This window comes from Mytilus galloprovincialis, chromosome 10 (assembly GCF_965363235.1).
Source record: "Mytilus galloprovincialis chromosome 10, xbMytGall1.hap1.1, whole genome shotgun sequence".
In the NCBI taxonomy this organism is placed as follows: domain Eukaryota; kingdom Metazoa; phylum Mollusca; class Bivalvia; order Mytilida; family Mytilidae; genus Mytilus; species Mytilus galloprovincialis.
In genome coordinates, this window is record NC_134847.1 from 33780013 (window position 1) to 33803560 (window position 23548).

A 23548-nucleotide genomic window follows, 5' to 3' on the forward strand; every position below is an offset into this window, starting at 1 on the left:
TCTAGAATGTATAAACTATTCATACTTTTGCTGGTTATAATGCAAAATACCATAAAATTATTTTTGGTTGCCTTACTGTGAAAATTGGACGAATAAGGATCTGTAGGTAGCATTTGTAGCGTTTTTCTTCACTCGTACGACATTCCCTAGAAGTTCTCCTTACTTCAGCTCGTACCAGCGGGTTCCGCAAAAAAAAAAATTGTTTCCTAAAAGCTATCATGGGCGCTCGAAAAAATCTTGCATAGTTTAGAATTATTTTCAATTGTTTTCAAATGCTCACGAATGACACCGAAGCTGTTTTTGCGATATTGGTGGTGACTAAGAACACATGGAGTCCTTTCTTTTTCCCTTTATCTCTGTATTTTAACCGTTCACTCCTTGGAATAGTGTCTGCTTTCTGAAAACATTTTTTTATAGTTATATGTTTGTACCCTCTTTTCTTCAAGCGGGTTTTGAGTTGACTCCGTCGTTTTTAGTTGTTTCTGTGTAAGAACATATTAGCTTGACTCTGAGCACTAGACAGTACAGTATATTCTTAATACAATGAACAGGATGACAACCTTTAAAGGACATACATTGGTTATTATCAGTAGATTTAGAATATACGTCTGTTGATATAATGATAGAGGAGCTAGAAGGTTATATTAGATTCAGATATCTCATAAGTAAATTTGCTATTTTAATGTATGTTGTTTGTATGAGTGATGCAAGTATCTATGCGGTACGTTTTACCTATTGTTGAAGGACGTAGAGCGACTAATTATTCCTAACATCTGCGTCATCTATTGTTTTTTTTTTTTTTTGGGGGGGGGGGGAGGAGAATTGTTTCATTTGCAATCAAATCACATCTCATTTAAACTACAAAGAAAAGGACTGTCATTGCTCGTTCTTATCGTTTTACTGCAATCGAAATCAAGTACCACAGCGGCTCAGTTAGTTTTATTTGAGCTGCATCTTATCTTATAAAAATAAAAGTTCATTGCCTTTAAAAAATAAAACTATCTTATTTTATAATTTTATAATCAACTTCAAAATGACAAATTTTCAGTTGTCACAGCATATAAATTGATTTCACATAAATTTGCAATGTAAATGTTCCGTCATTACGAACAATTTTCCGCTTCATGTGGACAATATTACTTCAATATCGATGAACGGTGCACTATTATATAATGTCATGTCTGCATGATTATGTCTTATCGCGTTAAAACAGAATTATCTACAAAGGATAGTTCGTTATATCTGATGACAGCTAGACAATAACAGTTTTGTTATATTCAATGATAAGGAAAAAAAGTATAATAGATTATTTGATTGACACTAAATTAAAGCTAACTATTTCATCTGATAAACACATGCAGAATTTCTTTATAATCTATATGGGTAGAATGAAAACAAAATACAAATTAATTATTAATCATGTTAAGTACCTTTTAACCCACAGAAAAAAAATAAAAACACACTATACATGTCCTGTATGTAGCGCTTTTCTAGGTTTAACTTCATCAGGAGCGCTGGTCCACAATCTTGTCCTTTAAATTGTTGTATATAGTTGTCATATATTTCTATGATTAGTTTATATATATGAAATAATAAAAAAGTTGTATTGGAAGTTTTTATCCGATCTTTTTTTTTAAATAAAGACAAACAAATTTATTTTTTTTTCAATTTGAAAAAAAAAATCTGTATTCTATTTTTTTTTTTAAATTCAATCAAACTTATATATACAATATATCCAAACGTTATAATAGTAATTACAGTATTGGAAATTAAAAGAAAAGAAATTCATTTGTATGTAGGAAGTAGAGTCTGTCCTCTTCTCGCCTTTACGTGCCACTACGACACGTATAACTAAGATACTACGTACAACTAATAAAACTATTATTCACCTTTTTATCATATTCGATAAACGGACTTCCTTTTGTGATGAACTAAAATTGAAAGCGTTGTTATATATATATTTTTTTATCTGTAGAATAACAAGTAATTTCATATCAATAATGTGGTCATTTTTATAAATTTCCTGCAAATCTTCATACGCAGTTTATCTGGGTAGCGTTTAGGATAACCAAAACAACACCAAACTAATTGCTTAAACATTCGTTCTAGATTGGAAGTCAGGTAAGCGAGTTTATTTTACATTTAAGTAGTGAATTATTGATCTGATAGATTACTTTGATAATATAGAAGTGTAAGGAACTTATCATTATTTACCTGGGAAAGGGGGGGGGGGGGTCATTTTGAAATCGAGCATATAAAATTTTCTTGATCCCCCCATAATATTTCACTATTTTTATTTGTTCCCCCCCGTAAAAACATTAAAAAATTTGATCCCCCCTCTATTAAACATGCCAAAATTTTAACATGCAAAACACTTATGTTATTTCATGAAAAACATGAAATATTCTCATTGGATTGAGTCCAAAAACATATTTGAGGGAAAATTGCCTTGAAATAGGACTCTTCTATGAATATTAGATGGTAGAGCAAGCTTTTTCTGACTTTTTTGTAATTTCCTATAATGGGCTATTTAAGAAAACGTGATCCTTATAGTTACTCTGTGTAAAAATATATATTAAAAAGTAAAGTTTTTGAAACAGTAACAACACATTAATTACTAGGAGGTGTCTGTTATATCAATCTAATTAAAAACCGATCTCTCATCACTCCCGTTTTCTAAAATGTCGCTCCCACGCGACATATGGTCATATCAGAAACGGGAGCGATGACAGATCGGTTTTTATTTAGATTGCTGTTATATGTCCCTTAAACTTAAGTTTTACGTTAGGCCTTATTGAAACCTCAATTGAGTGGCTAAACTTTTATATATATGGATAGCTCATGCTGCCACCTTTAATACCAATTTAATTACTCATTTATTGACATATATCATTCATAAATGTGTGACAGTAACCTCAAAATTTTGAGGGAATGAGAGATATAAATGAACCCAAAGGAATCTTGTATTTAAAAAAAAAAAAATATATTTATTAATGGTGTTCGTCATCTCAGAATCATCTTTTGTATCAATTTTCAACTGTTTGTATGCAGATTAGATGAGTATCTTATCATTTATTGTAGGATTTATTTCTCTACACCATTTTCTTTCATGATGTGGCGTAATCGAATTTTTGAACAAATTTTGCACAAATTGCTGTAGATTTTGTTTCAACTCATACATAATTTCTCCCAAACTATGAAGATGATTATAACAAAACTTGGCAGTAATGCTTGTTAATTTAGTGATCGAAGTGAGTGAAATATAACGACTGAACTATAAGGGTTATGAAGCACCTGTGTATTTTATATGGGACAATATGACACAAAATGACAGCTAGCTTTCTACATCACCAAAGTCTTGTAATGTCTTACTAATTTAAATTGTATATGATGTTAAAAATATATTTCGATTAGACTTTAGTGATATTCTTTTACACATTAATGATTTTGTCTCTTGAAGTATGTAAACTACATATTTCCATGTGCAAAAAACTATTGATCCCCCCAATTTTAATTTATGAAAAAAATTGAACCCCCCTTTTCCACATAAAGAAGAAAACTTGATCCCCCCTGCATTTTGACCAGCCCACCCTCCCAGATAAAAAATGATCAGTCCCTAAATACACAGGTATTTGTAATAAGAAAATATGATGTGCTAATGAAAGATTATTGTGTGACCGGTCATATACATGTATTAGCCAAAGGCCCGGTTTCGTTTCTTTTAATAGATGAAATTGTATATGTGCATATACAATACTGATAATTGTATTGTAAAGTTATGATAGTATAACCACACGTACGACATGTAGACTTATAAAATGTGTACATGTATGTTCTATTTATAGTTTTTACAGTGAAATTGCGATGTAGACGACGGATCCGGTTTAAAAAAAAAACATTAAAGGGTCATATTATTAACCCATCGATTATATTTTGACGTTCTTTCTTCATGATAATAATATTGAAAATGCAACTTCGCATATGAATATATAGTCCCATTTCAGGGTCTGGGTTGTGTTTTAAAATATAGAAGAATGGGGGGAAATGGAGAAAAATATGGAAAAAGTAAATTATAATAACGGGGAGCTAGATTATAGACGGAACATATAAGAATGGACAAAGTAAATAAAGAAATTAAATAAATAACATTAACAATATAGAATACAGAAATTAAATTCCCACTCTCCAGACCTTCATATGAAATACAGCTATTGTAAATAAACGATCGGCTGTTTTCTGCTCTTTGGTCGGGTTGTTGTCTCTTTGACATATTCCCCATTTCCATTCTCAATTTTATTACTACATATGATATATATATTTTATATCATACATTGTATATGATAGTGAGTTACATGTACACGATTTTGTGAGGGAAGTCGACGTGCATGTTCTCTCTCCAATTTTTGTTCTTTCCCTTATTCATACGATTTTCGGCATAAGATTAAGGAATAAGAGCAAAGTCTGGTCGGATCGGAATAATGTGTACAGGTAAGGTGACATGTCTTCCTGCGGACTGTTACTTTGTGAACTAGCACGACGTCGTAAAAAATTCGGCTCAGTGTGTCGGTCTAGTGCAAAGCAGGGTTAATCACTCTAGATTTTCTGACGTCAGAATATATTTGCATAGTAATTTCCAAAACACAAGGCCAATATGACCTTGAAAAACTGACCAATCGACTCAATGAACTACAATGCATTGTGGGCTACTACGAGTAAAATACTACTTAAAACACGTGAAATTAGTGGGAAAACAGTCAATTAATATATTGTCTGGGACTCTCATTTCCAAAGTTTTTATTCTGCAAATATATTTAATGTAAAATATATAACGTAATCTTCAATTTGCATGCTCAGATTAAAAAAATATTGTTTATTGGCTTCACGATTCGACTTTCTTTTTCGCCTTGCAAAAGCAGTTGAACCGGTTTTGTGCATTGTTATAAATTGAACCTGCATTAATTTCACGACATGACACAGTGAAATATCCAATGAAGTGACCACTGTCCAGTAAGAAAATCATTTGAGCTCTTTTAAACCTGTATAATGTCATTGCAAAATCATTTCTGCCTAGAAAAACTTGAAACTTTCATTGAAACACTTCTTTCTGAATTGAATGTGTATTTTTTTTATCAGGACCTGAACTAATAGTAAGAACATCATAATATTCAGTATGCTAAAAAGAAGTGTTATGAGAGCGGCAGGGGCGGGTCCAGCCATTTTAAAAAGGGGGGGTCCTAACCCTGGACAAAAGGGGAGGGGTTCCAACTACATGTCCCCATCCAAATGCACTGATCGTCCAAAAAAGGGGGTCCATCCCCCGGAACCCCCGCCCCCTGGATCCGTCACTGAGCGGGTACGGTATATAGCTCAATACATTTTTATAGTTTAAATTCATCCATCGATAATATCCGTTTGTTGCTAATTTTATCACAAAATATACCTCAGAGGTTTTTTTTTATCGTTCGGCTGCTGTCCTGTTGACATATGTAAAATATCTCCAATATTAAAAGTCTCTGGATCAAAGTGGGTGCCATATTACCTATTATTTTTTTCTAAAACGTGCTTTGTATATAGAAATAAGAAGATGAGGTATGAGTGCCAAATGAGACATCTTTCCAACAAAGACATAATTTAGTAAAGTAAGCAGTCATAGGTCCAATGCTGAAAAGTAAGCTATTAATGACCCAAAAATTACTTGTGTAAAACAATCCAAAAAAAAAAAAAAAACAAAAAAAAAAAAACCGGCCCAATTAAATACATAAAAGGACAAGAAATCTATCCCATCAAAAAAAATATATATATATTGTATAGGAGCCTGTATTTCAGTGGTTGTCGTTTGTTTATGTGTTACATATTTGTTTTTCGTTCATTTTTTTTTATATAATTAAGGCCGTTAGTTTTCTCGTTTGAATTGTTTTACATTGTCATATCGGAGACTTTTATAGCTGACTATGCTGTATGCTCATTGTTGAAGGCCGTACGGTGATCTATAAATGTTAATTCTGTGTCATTTTGGTCTCTTGTGGACAGATGTCTCATTGGCAATCATACCACATCTTCTTTTTTTATTATAGATCCAACGCTGCAATTTTCACAAGACATATCAAATTTTCCACCTTGTCGCACATACATATTGATAAAATCATTACAGCTTATTTCTTATGCATGTGGAGCAAAACTTTGGTTAGCTTGCTTGCTTGTTTGTATATTGTACAAAATATAAAATATACAAGTTAAACTATGCCTATATATATATTGTTTAAAGATGTCAATCTTATTTTCAAAGCTTGTATAAACAACTATACAAACAAAGCAAGCAAGCCAATCAAAGTTTTACTTTGCAGGTTTAAGAAATCTGCTGTAATGATTTTATTCAGTTTGGCAAATGTCCGAGCCCGTTAAAAAACGAACAAACTGAAACTACAGTTGCTGACTTCACTACCTTAAAAAAAGGGAACAGTTTGGAAGTCCCATATACTGAAATGTGACCAACAAAAATACTTATAAATTTTGTTAACACTGCCATGTATTTAAATATTTCTTCGCCTTTTTTGCGAACACAAAATTCAAGGATCCCACATTTGCCTTTAATTATCTATACAAAATTGCTGTACTCTTGAATATCAGCACCGGTGGTTACCGACGGCTTACTTTACACCAGTAAGTTTGTCTCATGGGTAATTGTGTTTTTTCGCTGTTGTTTCGTTGCTTCTGGTGGACAAATACACGACATCTCTGTGCCATCATCAAACATGTTAATGGCTATATATCGGGTAATTCAAACCCTTTTTTCTTCACATAGAAACAACTCTTCGTTAATCTGAGCATGGAAGTAATACTTTATATCACGAACTATAAATGAGGATACACAAAATGAAAAACTAAGCGAAATTGTGAATCCCGCATTGCACGAAAAAATGTGTTGTTTTTCAGTAAATAACACGTGTTCTTGGTTGATTGTAAACACGTAGTAGTCCATCATGCATTGTGACTCATTTAGTCGATTGGTCAAAAACCTAGGTAAAAATAAATTGCGTCTCATGTAAATAAACAATTACATGTGCGAGAACATAAGTATGCTAATTTATGCATTTCCATATAAGGTAGTGGTCCCGACCTGTTACAGGAAGCAATTCCCCCGACAAATTTTCCGTATGCAAAGTGACCTCAGTGTGACCCATCTTGTAAAAATCCGGTGATCACAATACGCATGGATATCCTTAAAATAAACTATTATCTGAATTTACATGTTAAACACGTGCTCAATTTCCATGCTTTTTTTGTTGATTTGTTGTCGATTGTTGACAAACAGGTGAAAATCGTTAAACTTCGGCTTCAAACACGAACTTTAATTACCTGCCATATTTTTACAACAACACTGACCGATTGAGAAAAAAAAATTAACGATTATACAAAATTTACACGAAAAAAAATGATAAATTCGTGCACAGAAGACTAAGTTTATGATGTTTGTATGCATTGGTTCAAGAATTGGAAAAACATTATTTTTAACCGGTCACTCGTTTCTTATGACTTTAACATGTTCTCGTCCTGAATATGCATATACATTTGCCGCTGGACATTAAACAGCTATCCATCATCAACATTCATACGCTATTCCAATAACAATAGTTAAAACATACTATCTCTTAATGTGTTCCCTAAATAAACTACTTATTTCGTATGGCAAGAACACGTGAAATAAGTGAAAACTGGTTATTCCTTAAAAATAAACACCAAAAAAAAAAGAAGAAAAAGAGAAAAGGGGGCCATACAAAGATCGCAAGAAATATATATGATGACAAGTTGACCTGGACTGGACGATGCTTGTGTAGTAGTAATGCTGTCCTGGAGTGTACGATGTTTGCATTATAAAAAAATCAAATTATTATTATTTCAGACGATGGCATCAGAAGGTGCAGAAATGAAAGCAGCAGAAGCTGGAGCCGCTCCGCCCTCGTATGTCGGACCAACCGGTACACTGATTTAAGTAGGGGTCCATAAAAGAGAGACTGGAGGGGATTCCTTTCTTTGTTTATTCTTTTGATTGTACAGACCATTTTTTTCAATTCTATATATTTTGTCCATTATTATCTACTCTTTATGTCTTAACACCCAATTATTCTCTATTCTTTATTTTATCGATTTTGTTCTCTTTTATTTATTAGTCCCATACCGACGAAGTCGAAGGGAACTTTAGGTTTGCACTCCGTCTATCTGTCTGTCCATCAGTCAGTCCGGCAAATCAGTTTTCCACACTTTTTAGTCCCCTACCGACGAAGTCGAAGGGAACTTTAGGTTTGCACTCTGTCCGTCTGTCTTTCTGTCCGTCTGTCTGTCCGTCCGTCTGTCTGTCCATTTTTATATGTAGTTTACACCATGACAAGTTATAGATCAAGTTAGAATTTCGTTCCATTACAATGAATTTTTAACTGGTAGGGGACTATGTATTGCCATGCAATACTCACAGAATGCTTGTTTTCTTCATGCTTGAAGATATTGATTTAATATTTGGTGTATTGTTTTATCATGACAAGTTACAGATCAAGTTCGAATTTTGATCCGATCTGATTATTTGTACAGAGTTATATGGTCCTTTGACTTAGAAAATTCACTAAAATAATCAGTTTTCCACACTTTTTTTCGTCATGCTTGAACATATTGATTAGAAAATTGGTATATATAGTTTATCATGACAAGTTACAGATTAAATTCGAATTTTGTTCCGGTCTGATGATTTTGTGCAGAGTTATGATCTTGGACTTAGAAAGTTCACTTATATAACCAGTTTTCAACACTTTTTATCATCATGCTTGAAGATATTGATTTGATATTTGTTATATAGTATACACCATGACAAGTTATAGATCAAGTTAGAATTTTGTTCCAATACAATGAATTCTAAACCGCTAGGGGACTATGTATGCCATGTAATACTCACAGAATGCTTGTTTTCTTAAACCTTTAGTCTGCACTTTTTGTCCATTATTCTCTAGTTTGTATGCGAACTCCGAAACAGCGGTTACGTCCTCTTTACTACGCTACGTTGACTTTATGATAGTTTAGCGAAGCAACGTCACCACTGTTTCGGAGTTTGGTTTGTATGTGGTCATTTCTATAAATTTCCTGTTTACAAAACTTTGAATTTTTCGAAAAACTAAGGATTTTCTTATCCCAGGCATAGATTACCTTAGCCGTATTTGGCACAACTTTTTGGAATTTTGGATCCTCATTGCTCTTCAATTTTGTACTTGTTTGACATTTTAACTATTTCGATATGAGCGTCACTTATGAGTCTATTGCAGACGAAACGCGCGTCTGGCGTAGAAAATTATCATCCTGGTATCTTTGATAACTATTGTAAACCCCAACCAGACCCTAATATAAGAGTCATGCCAAACCCAAGTTTTAAAGTTATGAATGTTTATTTTTTGTCAATGAGTTTCAATTTTGTTTTATTAATATGGATGTTGACGAAAAGAATGAGTATTATTTTCCATTTACTACCTGAACAGAACATATTGGCATTTTGTATTTTTCAAAAGAAATCATAGGATATTTTTTTAGTTCTCTCCCTTAAAAGAGTTTTATAATACATTCTATAGACTTTATATCTCTTTATACTGGTATGGGTTCATATGAATCTTAACATTATTTTTATATTCTCAAAACAATAACTTTTGTTATTGTATTTTAGATGTTGCTCCTCCGCCATCTTACGATTCCCTTTTTGGAAAGCTAAAACAAGCGAAGGAAGAATCAGATGGAAATGTTGATTTCGTTAAGACATGCTGTGGAATTCTAGTAGGTTCTGGTAAGTACATGTTTTAAATATGTATCCAATAATATAGCTACATTCTTACTACTCGTATGCTTGTTAGTCTTGTGTGGTTTTTTTTTTTTTTTTTTTTTTTTTTTTTTTGTTCATTTATATGTTTCGAAGTTTAGTGTGGCGTCCATTTTCATTGAACTAGTACATATTTTTGTTTAGGGTCCAACTGAAGCTCGCCTCCAAGTGCGGGATTTTCTCCCTCTGCAAGTGTTGAATACCCATTGGTGGCCTTGGGCTGTTTTCTGCTCTTTGGTCGGGTTGTTGTCTCTTTGACACACTCCTTATATCCATTCTTAATTATTGTCTCGCCCTGACGGAGTCAAAAAGCGAGACATAGGTATACTGTTTCCGGCGTCGGCGCTTTAGTTTGTGATTATGTCTAGTTTATGGTGAACCACTAGTGGTAGGTCAATGATATGTGGTGTACAGTTGTATGAGCATTGACACATCTCATTTCCATGGAGATTATTTGGTCCTACCCCCTCAGTAATGGTCTATTGACTTTGAAACTTTTGCTTGGTTTACATGTATTAGTTTGTGATTAGACAAGTCTAAGATAAACCGCTAATGTTAAGTCAATGATATTTGGTATGCAATTTATTGGCATTTGCATGTCTTGTTTCCATGAAGATTATATAGCCACACCCCCTCATCATGGTTCATTGACTTTGAAACTTTAACATAGTTTACAAGACGTTAATGTTTGTGTTTAGGTTTGTTTAAAGGGAACTACTTATGATAAGTCAATGGTATTTTGTATGCAGTTGTATTAGCATTGGCACATTTCATTTCCATGGAGATTGTTTAGCCACGTACCTTCAGTCATGGTTCATTGACTTTGAATATTTGCATAAATTACATGTTAAAGTATTACTATTTCAATTTCAACACTTGCATTATCAAAATCACAAAAAGGCGAGACATATCTCTGTGTTAACAGATTATTACTATAGAACTGTTGAAAGAAAACGTGTTTGATTTATACAGTTTTACTATAAAACGGTTAGGGAACATATTTCTCCTATACCGTTTAACTGTAGAACTGGTAAAAAAAAAAAAAAAAAAAAACATTTAGTAGTGTTTCGCAAATGACCTACCTGCATTTTGTACCCTTATACACCAAAATGGTAAGTAAATTGGTCAATGGAATATATAACAGTAGATTGCATTAACACACATGTGGACTTCTTGATTGTGTAAGAAAATGGACATTCTAATATAGAGTCGGAACTTCAGGTTGGGGTGAAGAATGTGTTGTCTTTCCTATTTTAAATTCATTGTTAGTTTTATGAAAATATTAACAGAAAAACAGGAATTAACTGAAAAAAACAAGTGCCTATGTTTTTTTCTTTCCCCCATAAATGCTACTGTCTGTGACCAATGTATATGCTAGTGTTGACGAATTATGTTTTGTTTTTTCAGTTGCATGTACTATCTGTTTAGGGATATTCTTGGCGATTCCAATAGCTATGATTGCCGTAGGTAAGTATCTGCTACTTTTTCTGCTTTTTAACTTCATGATTCGCGAATGCTTTACAAAAATAACCCACTAAATTCACCGTGGTCAGTTTTTGTGGTTTCTATTAGGCTCATTGAGAGAATAGTCTCTTGACTAAGTTAAATGATTCTGCAGATAATTTTGATAGGATACTAAATGGATAATGTGTCTATGGGACACAAATGATGCCCCCGCTTGCAAATAACGTTATGACACGGGTTATGTTCTTCTCATATTGTTATGATGGTATGATAATAAACCCCTAACGGGAAGGATTGTGCCTGATGTTCATATGATGAAATCATAATCTTTCAGTCAGTTTAATTGAAGTCTGGACCTGGCATGTCAGTTAACTGCTAATAGTCTGTTGTTATTTATGTATTGTTTATTTTCTTTGGTTACATCTTCTGACATCAGATTGAACTGAATTTTAATGTGCGTATTGTTATGCGTTTACTTTTCTACATTGGCTAGAGGTATAGGGGGAGGGTTGAGATCTCACAAACATGTTTAACCCCGCCGCATTTTTGCGCCTGTCCCAAGTCAGGAGCCTCTGGCCTTTGTTAGTCTTGTATTATTTTAATTTTAGTTTCTTGTGTACAATTTGGAAATTAGTATGGCGTTCATTATCACTGAACTAGTATATATTTGTTTAGGGGCCAGTTGAAGGACGGCTCCGGGTGTGGGAATTTCTCGCTACATAGAAGACCTGTTGGTGACCTTCTGCTGTTGTTTTTTTCTATGGTCGGGTTGTTGTCTCTTTGGCACATTCCCCATTTCCATTCTCAATTTTATTATAAAGGGGCATAACTCGAGAACGGTAAAAGTGAAGCTAACCAAATTCGAACTTGATCTGTGTTTTGTGGTACATTTAATAAGCATTATGTATAGGTTTCATAACATTTGGTTGATGCAAACTAAAGTTATAAAATGGAAACCAAATTCGGGACGTATATACGGACGGGTGAGGGTAACACTTAAAGCCCCAGCCGGTGACGTCGGGGCATACAAATCATTTATTTAACTGTGTGCCAAAATAAATCATTATAAGTAACAAGTAATAATTATAAGTACACAGTATCAAAAACACTTTGTATTTTGGTCATTGTACGGCCTTAATGGTGTGCTTAGGTGAGGTTTAGGAATTTTTGTCAAAAATTAATGTTCGGACTTTTTCCTACGATACAGGATAAAATATACGCCCCATAACACCCATTTTTCATTTCATATAAGACTTCAATAGCTCATAAAAGGTCATTTATCAAAATTTAAGCAGATTCTAGATTTCTTTTCTTTCGATTTGGGACCCAATTATTTCCAATGGGAATATAAGGTAAAAGTCCGAGTTTACCTTTTCCCGTCATTTTATTAAAAATAAAATATCTCGAAAAGGAGCTCCATAACCATAATCATTATTTTTTGGCTTATTTTGTTCCTTAACTTATGCTCTTTTAACTTACAGTATCAATTTTTCACATAAGTACACCCTTAAACAATGAGCTAAACCCATTCCAAGCTATAAAAGCCCCTGAAATGACAATTGTAAAATAATTCAAGCGACAAAACTAACAACTTGATTTATGACGAAACAATAAATGATAAACAAATGTTATATACAGCAGCAAACGACAATCACTGAATAACAGGCGAATGACTATACGTACGTTAATGGTAAGTGGTGTTGGATAAACATATACTTTTAAAGGAGGAAAGATCGCATAATTTTTATTGAAAATTCAATGATTCATACATCTAGCCTTTTCAATAGTCGTTTGGTGCGAAAAGGACGATTATACTCAAGTTTAGAATTTAATATTTTTGGAGACGGTCAATTTCCGGAATTCCATGCTTGATCATCCCGATTTTTTCTTTGACCGTTGACAACAGAATTATTGCTGCATTCTTTGACAATAAGGTATATTTAACAAGGCAGTATTATCAATCATGTATTATCGTGGTATCAATATATGTTAGAAATGTAAGATACCTGAATTATATGTAACTTTGGCAAGGACAATTCATCACGTCCCCTGAAAACATGATTTTGTAAAATATCACTTATCGGCATCTCCAGGCGGCAAGCCAGATTAATTTCCTGATGATTTTTACTACAGCATTCTGATTGTTGTTAATTGCTACATATAACCGCTTTTTTGTAAATCGATGTTTGTTTACATTATCAACAAATGTGAGTAACATTCTAGGTCGAGTTGTCGTTCGTGGTGTATTATAGTTTGTTCCAAACTATTGTTTGTTTCTGGTACAGGTTGGCAGTTGTTTATCAACAATAAAGTTGTTGCAACATAAATACATGTTATTTGCAGTGTGTATGTGTGTTATTCCTTTCTTTCTAATTAGTTATTATTGTTTATAAAAATAAAATGTTTTTAAATTCATTTGGAAGACAGGATAATAAATCCGATTGTCATGTAATTGTTATTTCCCTTGTTTAAAAATAGAAATTGCGTGTTTCTATATTTAACGATTGCATGGCACTATTTAGTACATATTTGTTAAATAATATAGATATTGCTGTTTTGAATTCATTGTTAAAGAGAATTATATATGTTCTAAAATTCAATATTTGCATCGTTGCTTATCATGTATAACCTTTGTTGAAAGACTTAATCATTTTAGATAAGTTGTTTGAAAATGTTGTTGGTTACAAATTTCCATCTGTTGTTTGATTAAAAGCAGTCAATGGAATAAAGATAAAAAAAAAAAAAAAAGCAGTCAATGGCGCTTTACAAGGACTGTCAACGCTAATACTGTATATGGTTGGTAACACCATTGAATGATTGAGATGTTTATGAACTGACATTCAGTCCGACCATGGGAAGCTGTGCTCTGCCGGATGCGTGCTCAATTATTCGAGTCATTCAATGCTACATTTCTCTACTTTAGGTCTTCATAATAAAAATTGTACTTATTGAAAAAAAATATATATTGTTTTCATTTATTTTATTTAGATAGCGCTATCACATTCGGCATCCATCGTATTTTTATTTATCAGTTGTCAAATTAGACCAATCTGTGGTCTGCATCCCCTGCATAATTGATCCTTTTACATACATGTCAGACCCCACTCCTTTATTTCTTTAATGGCTTTCAGTTATTTGGTGGACACAGGGAATTGATTCCCAGTTCCCTCCACAAACTCCTACTTCACTCCATATTCTGTTCCTCTGCACTCTTATTTTTTCATCAACAAGAATTATTCCTGTTTTATCAAACTTTTCTCACGATTAAGACCACCCTGCCTCAAGCTTTCATCCATCAAATTCTCATTTCTAGTCCTCTTATTCCACAGTTCTCATAATTCTGTCCAACCCCTTTAAAGTGTCACAATGACTCGCACCGATTAACAACCCATCATTCGACAAATTATATTAAACAACCTGATTTGTCTCCTATATGCAAAAATTACGAGTCAGGTTTTTTTTGCTTTAATATAAAGGGCCATTTTTTTCACACATCTCGTTTTTGAACTCCCATGCGTATTTGTTACTATCAACTACATGGCATCAATGCACACAATTCAAACTATATTTTCACAAAACCACAAAAATTGCATAGCAAATACATTCTCAGGGTTTTTAATAAAGTTTACTTTGCGAGTACAAAGTGAGGAATTAATTATAAAACAATTTGGTAAAGCAAAATAAATATCTAAAAGATGTTTTAAAAATAGACTATAGTGGATGAGCTACCCCTTCGTGTAACAAGATTTATCTCTCCTGGGATTTAAACACATTGAGATTGAGATTGAATTGTTTCCCTTTGATAACAACCAGTTCCAAAGCAAGATTATTTGTTTGATGATTTTTAATTGATTAACAATATTTTGATAAAGGAAAAGGATAATACTTTCAATTTCAAGGTCTCACAAAGGCTTTTTTACCTTCTATTCTAATTTTACATTAAAAACCCAAATTTAGATGAAAAGGCTAAGACATCACGTTAAAATGCCTGATTTTGATTGGTTCAGACGAGGGAGATAATTTACTCTATCCCAAGGCTCAGCGGGAAACTATTTTTGTAATGTCACCCTCTCGTGCAGACCAATCAAAAATCGACAGTTTATTTATGAGTGAAATGAATTTGCATCAATAATTTAAAAGACAATCCTTAAATTCTACGTTTTTTGTCTACATACAATACATGCATATTGCTTCACTTTTGTTTTCCAAATAACTGTAACGTTGTTATGCTGCAACTTACGCACATCACAACAAAGTGAATTACTTTCAATTTACAATGCGAAAAGACACTAATGACAGAACATTTAGTAAACTAAATGAGATATCACATATCTTAGAGGATGATAAAAACAGATTGTTACCTTTTGAAAAAACATTGTCAACCTTTGCTTCGCCTCGGATGACAAAGTTTTCTCGGGGTAACACTCTGCTCTATCACACTCTCATTTATGTGTTATTTATATAATGGCACATAGTCAAAAATGACTGTGCCTCATTTATGGAGCATGATCTAACATTAATGTGCGCTGTTTTAGTGTCGAAGTTAATGACGTTAAACCGGAAGTTACGGTGAGCAGTCTCAGAGTCCGAAGTTAATGACGTAAATGTAAAGCCAAATATTACGGTGCGTAATCTCAGTATCCTCGTAGCATAGGACGTCTGGGCTAATCAATATGTCAAAATATAACTAAATTCCTATAATGCATCAGCATGAATAAATCCATTTAGCATTGTTTGAAATGTAATTCTTTTTCTTATGTTTTTCCCATTATATAGGAGCAACCTATTTACATGACTGTCCGGCAGAAAAAATGATCCCTATATACCTGATTGTAGCAGGGGTGTTTACCATTATAACTAACATACTTACGATCATCCGAGGACGAGTCAATAATTGGAAGGAGGGAGAGGAAGAGAAACAGTCAGGGGCTGGACCTGAACATTGTATCATCTGTTTTCTATTTGCTTGGTTCGTTGCAGGTAAGCTGTACAGTTATTGAACTTATTTTTATTGAAAATTGTGAGCGATTTTGTTCACCATTTTTCGTGCAATAAAATTATAATTATATGTTAAAACCTTTTCACATTACAAGGAAATGCAATACAAACGTTGACGTGTCATATTGCACTAGTTCAATGCTTGGTAAAAATAATCAACGTGTGGTAGCCGATGATCTCAGAATATGATTGGATGAGTTTACAGGTCATAACCCTTATCAGCTCACTGAATGAATCAATGTGATAACAGGGTTAAGTTCAATATCGTAGCAGCTACGTAGCGGCTACATAGCTGCTATCAATATATATGTAGCAGCTAGTCTATAGCTACACGTTCAATAGTCAAAATCTACGTAGCACTACGTCGCAGCTACGATATTGAACGCGGCCCAGGTGTTAATGAAATTGACAAATTTGCGGAATGTGGAGGGCACTCGAAGGGATTTTCGTTTATCAAAAATGAAAATTTATTTGATAATCATTAGATAAACAGATTCTTACATAGTTACTCGTGGATGATCGGATTTATCCAATCTCGATAGTTGAATCATCAATTTTAAAGTCCTCGCCGAGGCTCAGACTTTAAAATTCGATAATTTAACTATCTCGATTGGATAAATTCGAGAATCCACTGGTACCAATGTAAGAATCCATATGTATACGTTGCTTCGTATTTTTGTTTGTAATTCTTATTTATAACTCAATTAAAAGATGTAAGAACTTACGTGTCACAGTTGTATATTAATATATTAATATAGATGCAAGTCTTGCTGTAAAGAATTTTGTAAGAGGGAAATGTTGACCAAATGAATCGGATAAAATATTACGGAGAGTGTTTGAGGAGATAGCCGACTTGCTTTGTATAGATTGATAAGTACACTATCAAAATAGGCGAAAGATACCAAATTGACTTTTAAACTTATAAGTCAAAGTGCAGCCATGCTTTCCTTTTTCTAAAGATATTGATTAAGATCAAAAGAGCTGTAACTATTGCCATTTTACCGAGTTTACCGGTTTCTTCTAGTAAACTTTAAATTAGTCAAATTAAAACTGGTACTGCAATGAAATAAGTGTCATGGTCAGATGGGAAAAAAACAAATTTTGTTGACCGAGACTGTTGTGCTTACTTCCTTAAACTTCGGGTTTCCTCGGCAAACTTCCTGAAAGCTAATGTAAACTCGAATTCTTATGTTACCTTAACGTCAATGGAATGAAAAATTTGTTTCTTACATTTTTAGGAAATGTATGGGTGTACAGAACTTACGATGACTGGCAAAGCAGTAACTCCATTTTAGATAATTACTGCAATCCAACGCTGTATTACTTTTCATTCTGGATACTAATCTCTCCTTATATCGTGCTTGGAGTGTTGACAGTTATCAGCATTGCTCTTGGTATTTGCACGTGTATCTTTGGAAAGAGGGTATCATAACTCAAAACAGTGTGGATAGCTTCCGGTCACAAGATCAAACGTAACCATCGTTCCCATTTTTATCATTTAGCGGCATTCGGATTCCTTCACTTTCAACGGAAAGGCATTAAATGGGTCATTTTCAAAAAATGTCGAATTTTGAAATTGAAAAAAATATTAAAAGTTACTTATTCAAACAACCCTCTACATAAGCAAATCAAAACAAACAGTACTTTAAGAACAACATATTAAAAGATGCAATCTTAATGATGTCATACAAGAATATGTTGAAACATTTTTTGATCGGTGGTACATTATTTTGTCTATCCTGTTACCATTTTCAAAAGAAATTTTGGGTTATTAAGAAAAGGTTTAGATAAAATGTTAAGCTTGTTTTACGTAGACAATTAGATGGTTTTCAAGAGAATAAACTACTATGTATATTCATTCTGTAATATGATAGAGTATTTGCCAATTTTCCAGGTTGTACTGAAAAATGCCTCTAAAAATTGGTTTTCAAAGGTTGTAAAAATTACCACCAGTAATGCAAGTCTAAGATAGCAATTCATATTGTTCGGCATTTTTTCACCCTTTCAAATAAACCCAACATCAAGTAAATCCCTCATAAGTTAGTTTACTTTTCTCTATATTTCATTGGTAACAGGAACGTACGTTTCTGATATATTACTATATAAAAGTCTATACTGTTACCTTTTTGTCTATCCTGTTACCGATATCAGTATTGCACCTGCGAATGCTTAATTGGGAAGATTAAAACATTATAACCTTAAGATGACTTCAAACAACGAAATATTTCATTCGTTTTGCACCTATATGTTAAGATAAAAAAATTAACGACGTTTTTGTCTACAATTGTCTATCCTGTTACTGTAACCATAGCAACCATAGTAACAGGATAGACATAACAGGATAGACAAATTTCTTCGTTTTTGATTGCTGTTGTGAAATAACTACTCCCTTTGGTGAAGTGATTATGTTTTTCTACTGTGAATTTGGTTTCCAACACGTTATTGCACTTTTTACAAGTATACTGTTGGTGTATTTAATCAAAATTGGTGGTAACAGCATAGACATGAAAAAAAGCACGCTATATTTTTTTCACTAAATGTCTTGAAATTTCTTTTCTCAAGAAACGAGGCGTTTTAAATGTAAAGATTACTTTGTACTTTTGAGATCAACACTGACTGATTCAATATTCATAGGGAGAATAATTTAACGGCTAATTTAAGTAGCGGTAACAGGAAAGACATGAACCTCCTGTACGCAGATTCGATTTAGTTTGTAGATAATATGTTACATACAATGATATAGAAGCTACGATTTTTCGTTAAAGTAATATTTAACGTTCTTAAAAAGTCCCTTTTGCAGATATCAAGCCGATCAGAAAATCGCAAAAAAATCATTTGAAATGTGATTTTCTGACACTGTACGCAGACAAATACCCCCAAAATGGGTCTTAAATGCAGTTTAATCTTATCAAAATAGATGTAAGGTGTGTTTATTATTAATGTTCTGATTCACAAATCTGACAAGCTTTCATTTAAACCATTACAACTGAAATTTCCATTAGAAATAAAAAAGTAAGCATGGGTGTACTGAAAATTCGACATTTTTTGAAAACGACCCAAATAACTATCTGCAACCTTTGTAATGATGTAGTTGCTGAGAAGGATACAACGTAATACAAATGTATTTGTTCTTTCAATAGTGTAGTCTCGTTGTACCTGTTATAGTTCTCACGAGATTTATAATCGACTGTTACTTAGTTTTTTTTTCTTTATAAATATGTATCGTTCATGGATATCTTATACAATTCACTGACAAGGGGCGAGAAAATAGTATTTGAGAACTAAACAAATGCACTAGAACTTCAAGGATAACCCTGACATTTGACCTCAAGTTGCAATTCACGTGCTACAAAGGGACGGTATATATATTTATTGCGTAAACCCCTGAGGGTTTACGCAGTATATATTGGACGATGTCCGTAGTCTTTCGGAACACCGGATATTATTCGGAATACGTCTGTTCTTTCCATGACCGTCTTGCATATACATGCGCCATAGCTTATTAATTGACCTGTTTAATAAGCACGAGCATCTTAAAGTTGTTATAGAGATATGTTACATATGATGCATAATTTATAATGACGAAAGCTAATTTAATTATCATTTGAATACTTCCTTGCACGCAATTACAAGCTGCTAATATTTACTTTCAATATATGCGAAGTTATTTTAATTATTTTAATTAGAGTCAAACGTTGAAATCAGATGTGTTAAGATATGAGATAAGATTTCATGTAAGCAATACGATTTATATTCGAAACGAGATTTGTTAACTAAAATCTATAAAAGAAGTATTAATAATTACTATCATTTCATTTAAGATTACGGGTCTAGGGAATATGTACATGATGTACAAAGCAGGCTATTTTTTTTCATACTGAAATTAAAAGGAATTAAGTCTTTCTTGCACTTTCTTGAAATTTTACGTCTATGATAGACCAAGGACGTGTATACATAATCTAAAATACGTTCCTCGAATAGGTGTAAAAACGAGGATTTTTCAAAATAAAATATCGTTAATTGAAAACAAATTGAATGTTAAAAATTATGAAAGTATTTTTCCGTTTTTATTTTCATTTGAATTGCAAATTTAAGGTTATTTTCATTGTTTAAATATTGCAACATTATTTACTTTTTATTAAAACTATGAGGTCACATAACCTCTGGATCATTTTCGTCATTAAAATGTGACTGATAAGTAGGTATTCAAGATGAAAAAAAAACCAAACTGAAACCTAAATCCAAAATATATTTAAAAAAAATACATTTGACCATGCAGATGCAAGAAATAATACTTCAAGCAATTAAACAATGAATCAAATGTGCCACTTTAATTACGACTGATAACCTTATAATTAATCATGCATGCAATTTTAGCAGACTTAACATGGTCGGCGTCAAGATATCAAATATAAAAAAAGAAGATGTCATGGCTATGATGTCAATGAGACAACTATCTACAAGAAACCAAAATAACACAGAAATAACAATTATTGGTCACCGTACGGCCTTCAACAATGAGAAAAGCGCATACCGCATAGTCGTCTATAAAAGACCCCGAAATTACAATGTAAAACAATCAGTCAAAACAGAAAAAGTCCGTATACATAACTTAGTTGCTCTCCAAAAGGAACGCTAAGCAAGCGTTAAACGCGCGTTGCATAAGTTTGAAGTACGTCGAAATGCAAAGGTATACGCTTGGTGAACGCTTTTACTCAAGGAATTTTTTTATGGAGCATAAAAAAACTCATTCAGCTCAAGCGTGTGTCAAGCGTACAACTGTACGCTACACGCACACAATAAACATGCTACAAGGGCTTTGAAAACGCTATAGATAAGTTTGAGACACGTTAAGGGCACGTTGTATACGCTTCAAAATCGTTAGACTTTTAACTAAAAAACAGACATACGCCAACATTCGTCACCTGAACCCCAGATATACGCTTAGGTACGCTTTTCGCACGCCCAATAAACGCTTTAAGCTCGTTGGTCACACGATACAGATATGATTGACAGGTTGAATGCAAACAAGCATTTGGGTTTACGATTGCATTTCTTTTTTTAAAGAAAGCAACTTGTATGTCATTTAGTAACGTGTTATAGTACATTATTGTTGTCGGTATAACCAAGACAACATGTAAGCGCTTTCCATTGGTCTGTTCCCAACTGTCAATCATAGTACGATATGATATATTTGGGCATTTTTTATTGTCGTTTGGTTTCCGTCTCATTGACGTAAACCCCTCGCTTCATTTTATATATATGCAGCGTAATGATATGCAGTTGAAACCATCAACATCATCATATAATGCAAACTTAATCTATGGTAGTCTTCCAGAGAACCTTTAAAACCTGTACGAGGGTCTGAATTGGGTTTACAGAATAGACGGAATAATATGCAAACATCCCGAATAAAGGGCAAAAAAAAAGAATAAAGAAAAATGTTCAAAATTCAGGATAGAGAAAAACGCGTTAAAATTAAGGTTTAAGAAATAAAAAAAAATGAAGGACCCCATCCCCACCCTCATGTATATAATTATACATTTATTTATACTGTATCTATTATCTATTTGTTTCGTAAATTGATGCATATTTTGTTGTAAAATGTAGAGATATTTTTCATTTTATCTTCCTTGATCTAATTGACAGGTTTTAGACGATGCCAGAGACATAATGTTTTTGATTTCCCATGTCATGTGATGCAATCTTGTGCATGGTTGATTCCGGATAATATGCCATAAAATGGAGTTAATTTATAATCGGGAATACAAAAAATGTATACGATGCTCTTTATACTTCAATTGTAAAAAATAGACATTTGCTAAGTTGATACTTAATATATTATTAATAGTTTTACTAACCATGATAGTTTGTATTTAGCTTTAGTTTTAATGGTAAAAACACGAAAGAAATACTTCGACCACTGAGGTACATATTATACTTGTTAACTTTGTCATTAACATTTTGGATATATATACATGTATAGTTTCAAGACAATAAACTTATTTATTTATCTTTTTAGTTCGTCTTTGATGATCAATTCTTTTTTATGGTTACAGCACTTATATTGTACGGATGTTTTCCAAATCTACAAAATTCCTGCAACAAACCTTTACCTCGTAATTTTTTAATAACATATTAGAATTCGCCATTAAGGATTTTTAAACAATCTGGGATTGGCTTTAACACGTTATAAACAAATGACATGACGTACAATTCGTCGTTTTAGAATCTAAAGCATCATGGGTAATTTCATTGTTCGTACTCCAAAATGAAAATAACGTCACGTCATTGGTTAAATTTCCATTGTTTATGACCTTTCTAACCAATCAGGACGTTTTAGTGTACACTTTTGAAAATATTACCCAGGATGCATTAGATTCTGAAACGGCGAATTATGCTAATTTGGGAATACCAGCAATAAAAAAAATAATCACAAGGCCTCAAGATTCTGAAACGGTAAACTAATTTTTCCAACGCAAATGGAATTTTGAATCAATTATATTGAGGTTCAGTATTTTCAAGTTTCAGATATTTCTATATAGTATACAGTTATTTTTATACGCTCTTTTTACATTAAAGATTATACTGTGAGTATATATAGATTAAATGTTGTAATTAGTTTTCCTTTTGGGCCACAGTATTGTCCGCTTTCTTTAATTTACTTTATCCTGCAATCAGCCAAATATTGTACAAATAACAGGTACACAAATATTGTTTTGCTTTATTTGTACTTGTACAAATAAAGTCTCCTGTTACCCCGCTTTCATGTTGAGCGAGCGGTAATATGGATATTTCTTTTTGCGTAACAGTTCATTTTGGGGTCCTCTTCGCGGTCCGCGTTTTAACTATGTCGATTTCTTTGAAAAATTAAAGACAATGATTTTGATTTTAACAACTAAAGTTTCAGGTGTCGGGTGTAAATTGCAGTATAAAAACAATACATGTATATGTACATTGTCTGAAAATATATAATTTATTTGTTCTCGCTACAAAACAGGAGAAAAGCTCGGCGAGCCTCGCTTTTCGTCCTGTTTCTAAAGCTCATACAAATAAATTATATATTTTCCGACAATGTACATATCTTGTATATATATTGCCCGACCGAAGCAAAATAAAAAATACGTCCCTGACCAATATAAACTTATAAGAATAAATAGCAGTACAAAAATATTTGTTTGAAAAAAAGAGAGACCCCATGGTCTTGAAAAACACACAAACAACAGTCAACTATCCCTA

The 23548-nt window shown here is 32.9% G+C and overlaps 1 protein-coding gene across 2 annotated transcripts; it reads left to right on the forward strand.

The window, feature by feature from the left end:
* The first annotated feature begins 1949 nt into the window (after nucleotides 1–1949).
* Nucleotides 1950–22323, forward strand: LOC143047429 (transmembrane protein 272-like). 2 transcript variants are annotated; one of them, XM_076220489.1, is made up of 7 exons: nucleotides 1950–2121; nucleotides 7901–7976; nucleotides 9698–9814; nucleotides 11255–11314; nucleotides 16088–16291; nucleotides 17548–17781; nucleotides 21959–22323. In XM_076220489.1, exons 2-6 carry the CDS (start codon nucleotides 7904–7906, stop codon nucleotides 17739–17741), a joined length of 648 nt encoding a protein of 215 aa, XP_076076604.1. In that variant the 5' UTR covers nucleotides 1950–2121; nucleotides 7901–7903; the 3' UTR covers nucleotides 17742–17781; nucleotides 21959–22323. The 2 variants fall into 2 exon arrangements, with proteins under 2 accessions (XP_076076604.1, XP_076076605.1); XM_076220490.1 differs by lacking the exon at nucleotides 17548–17781.
* Nucleotides 22324–23548: the final 1225 nt, after the last annotated feature.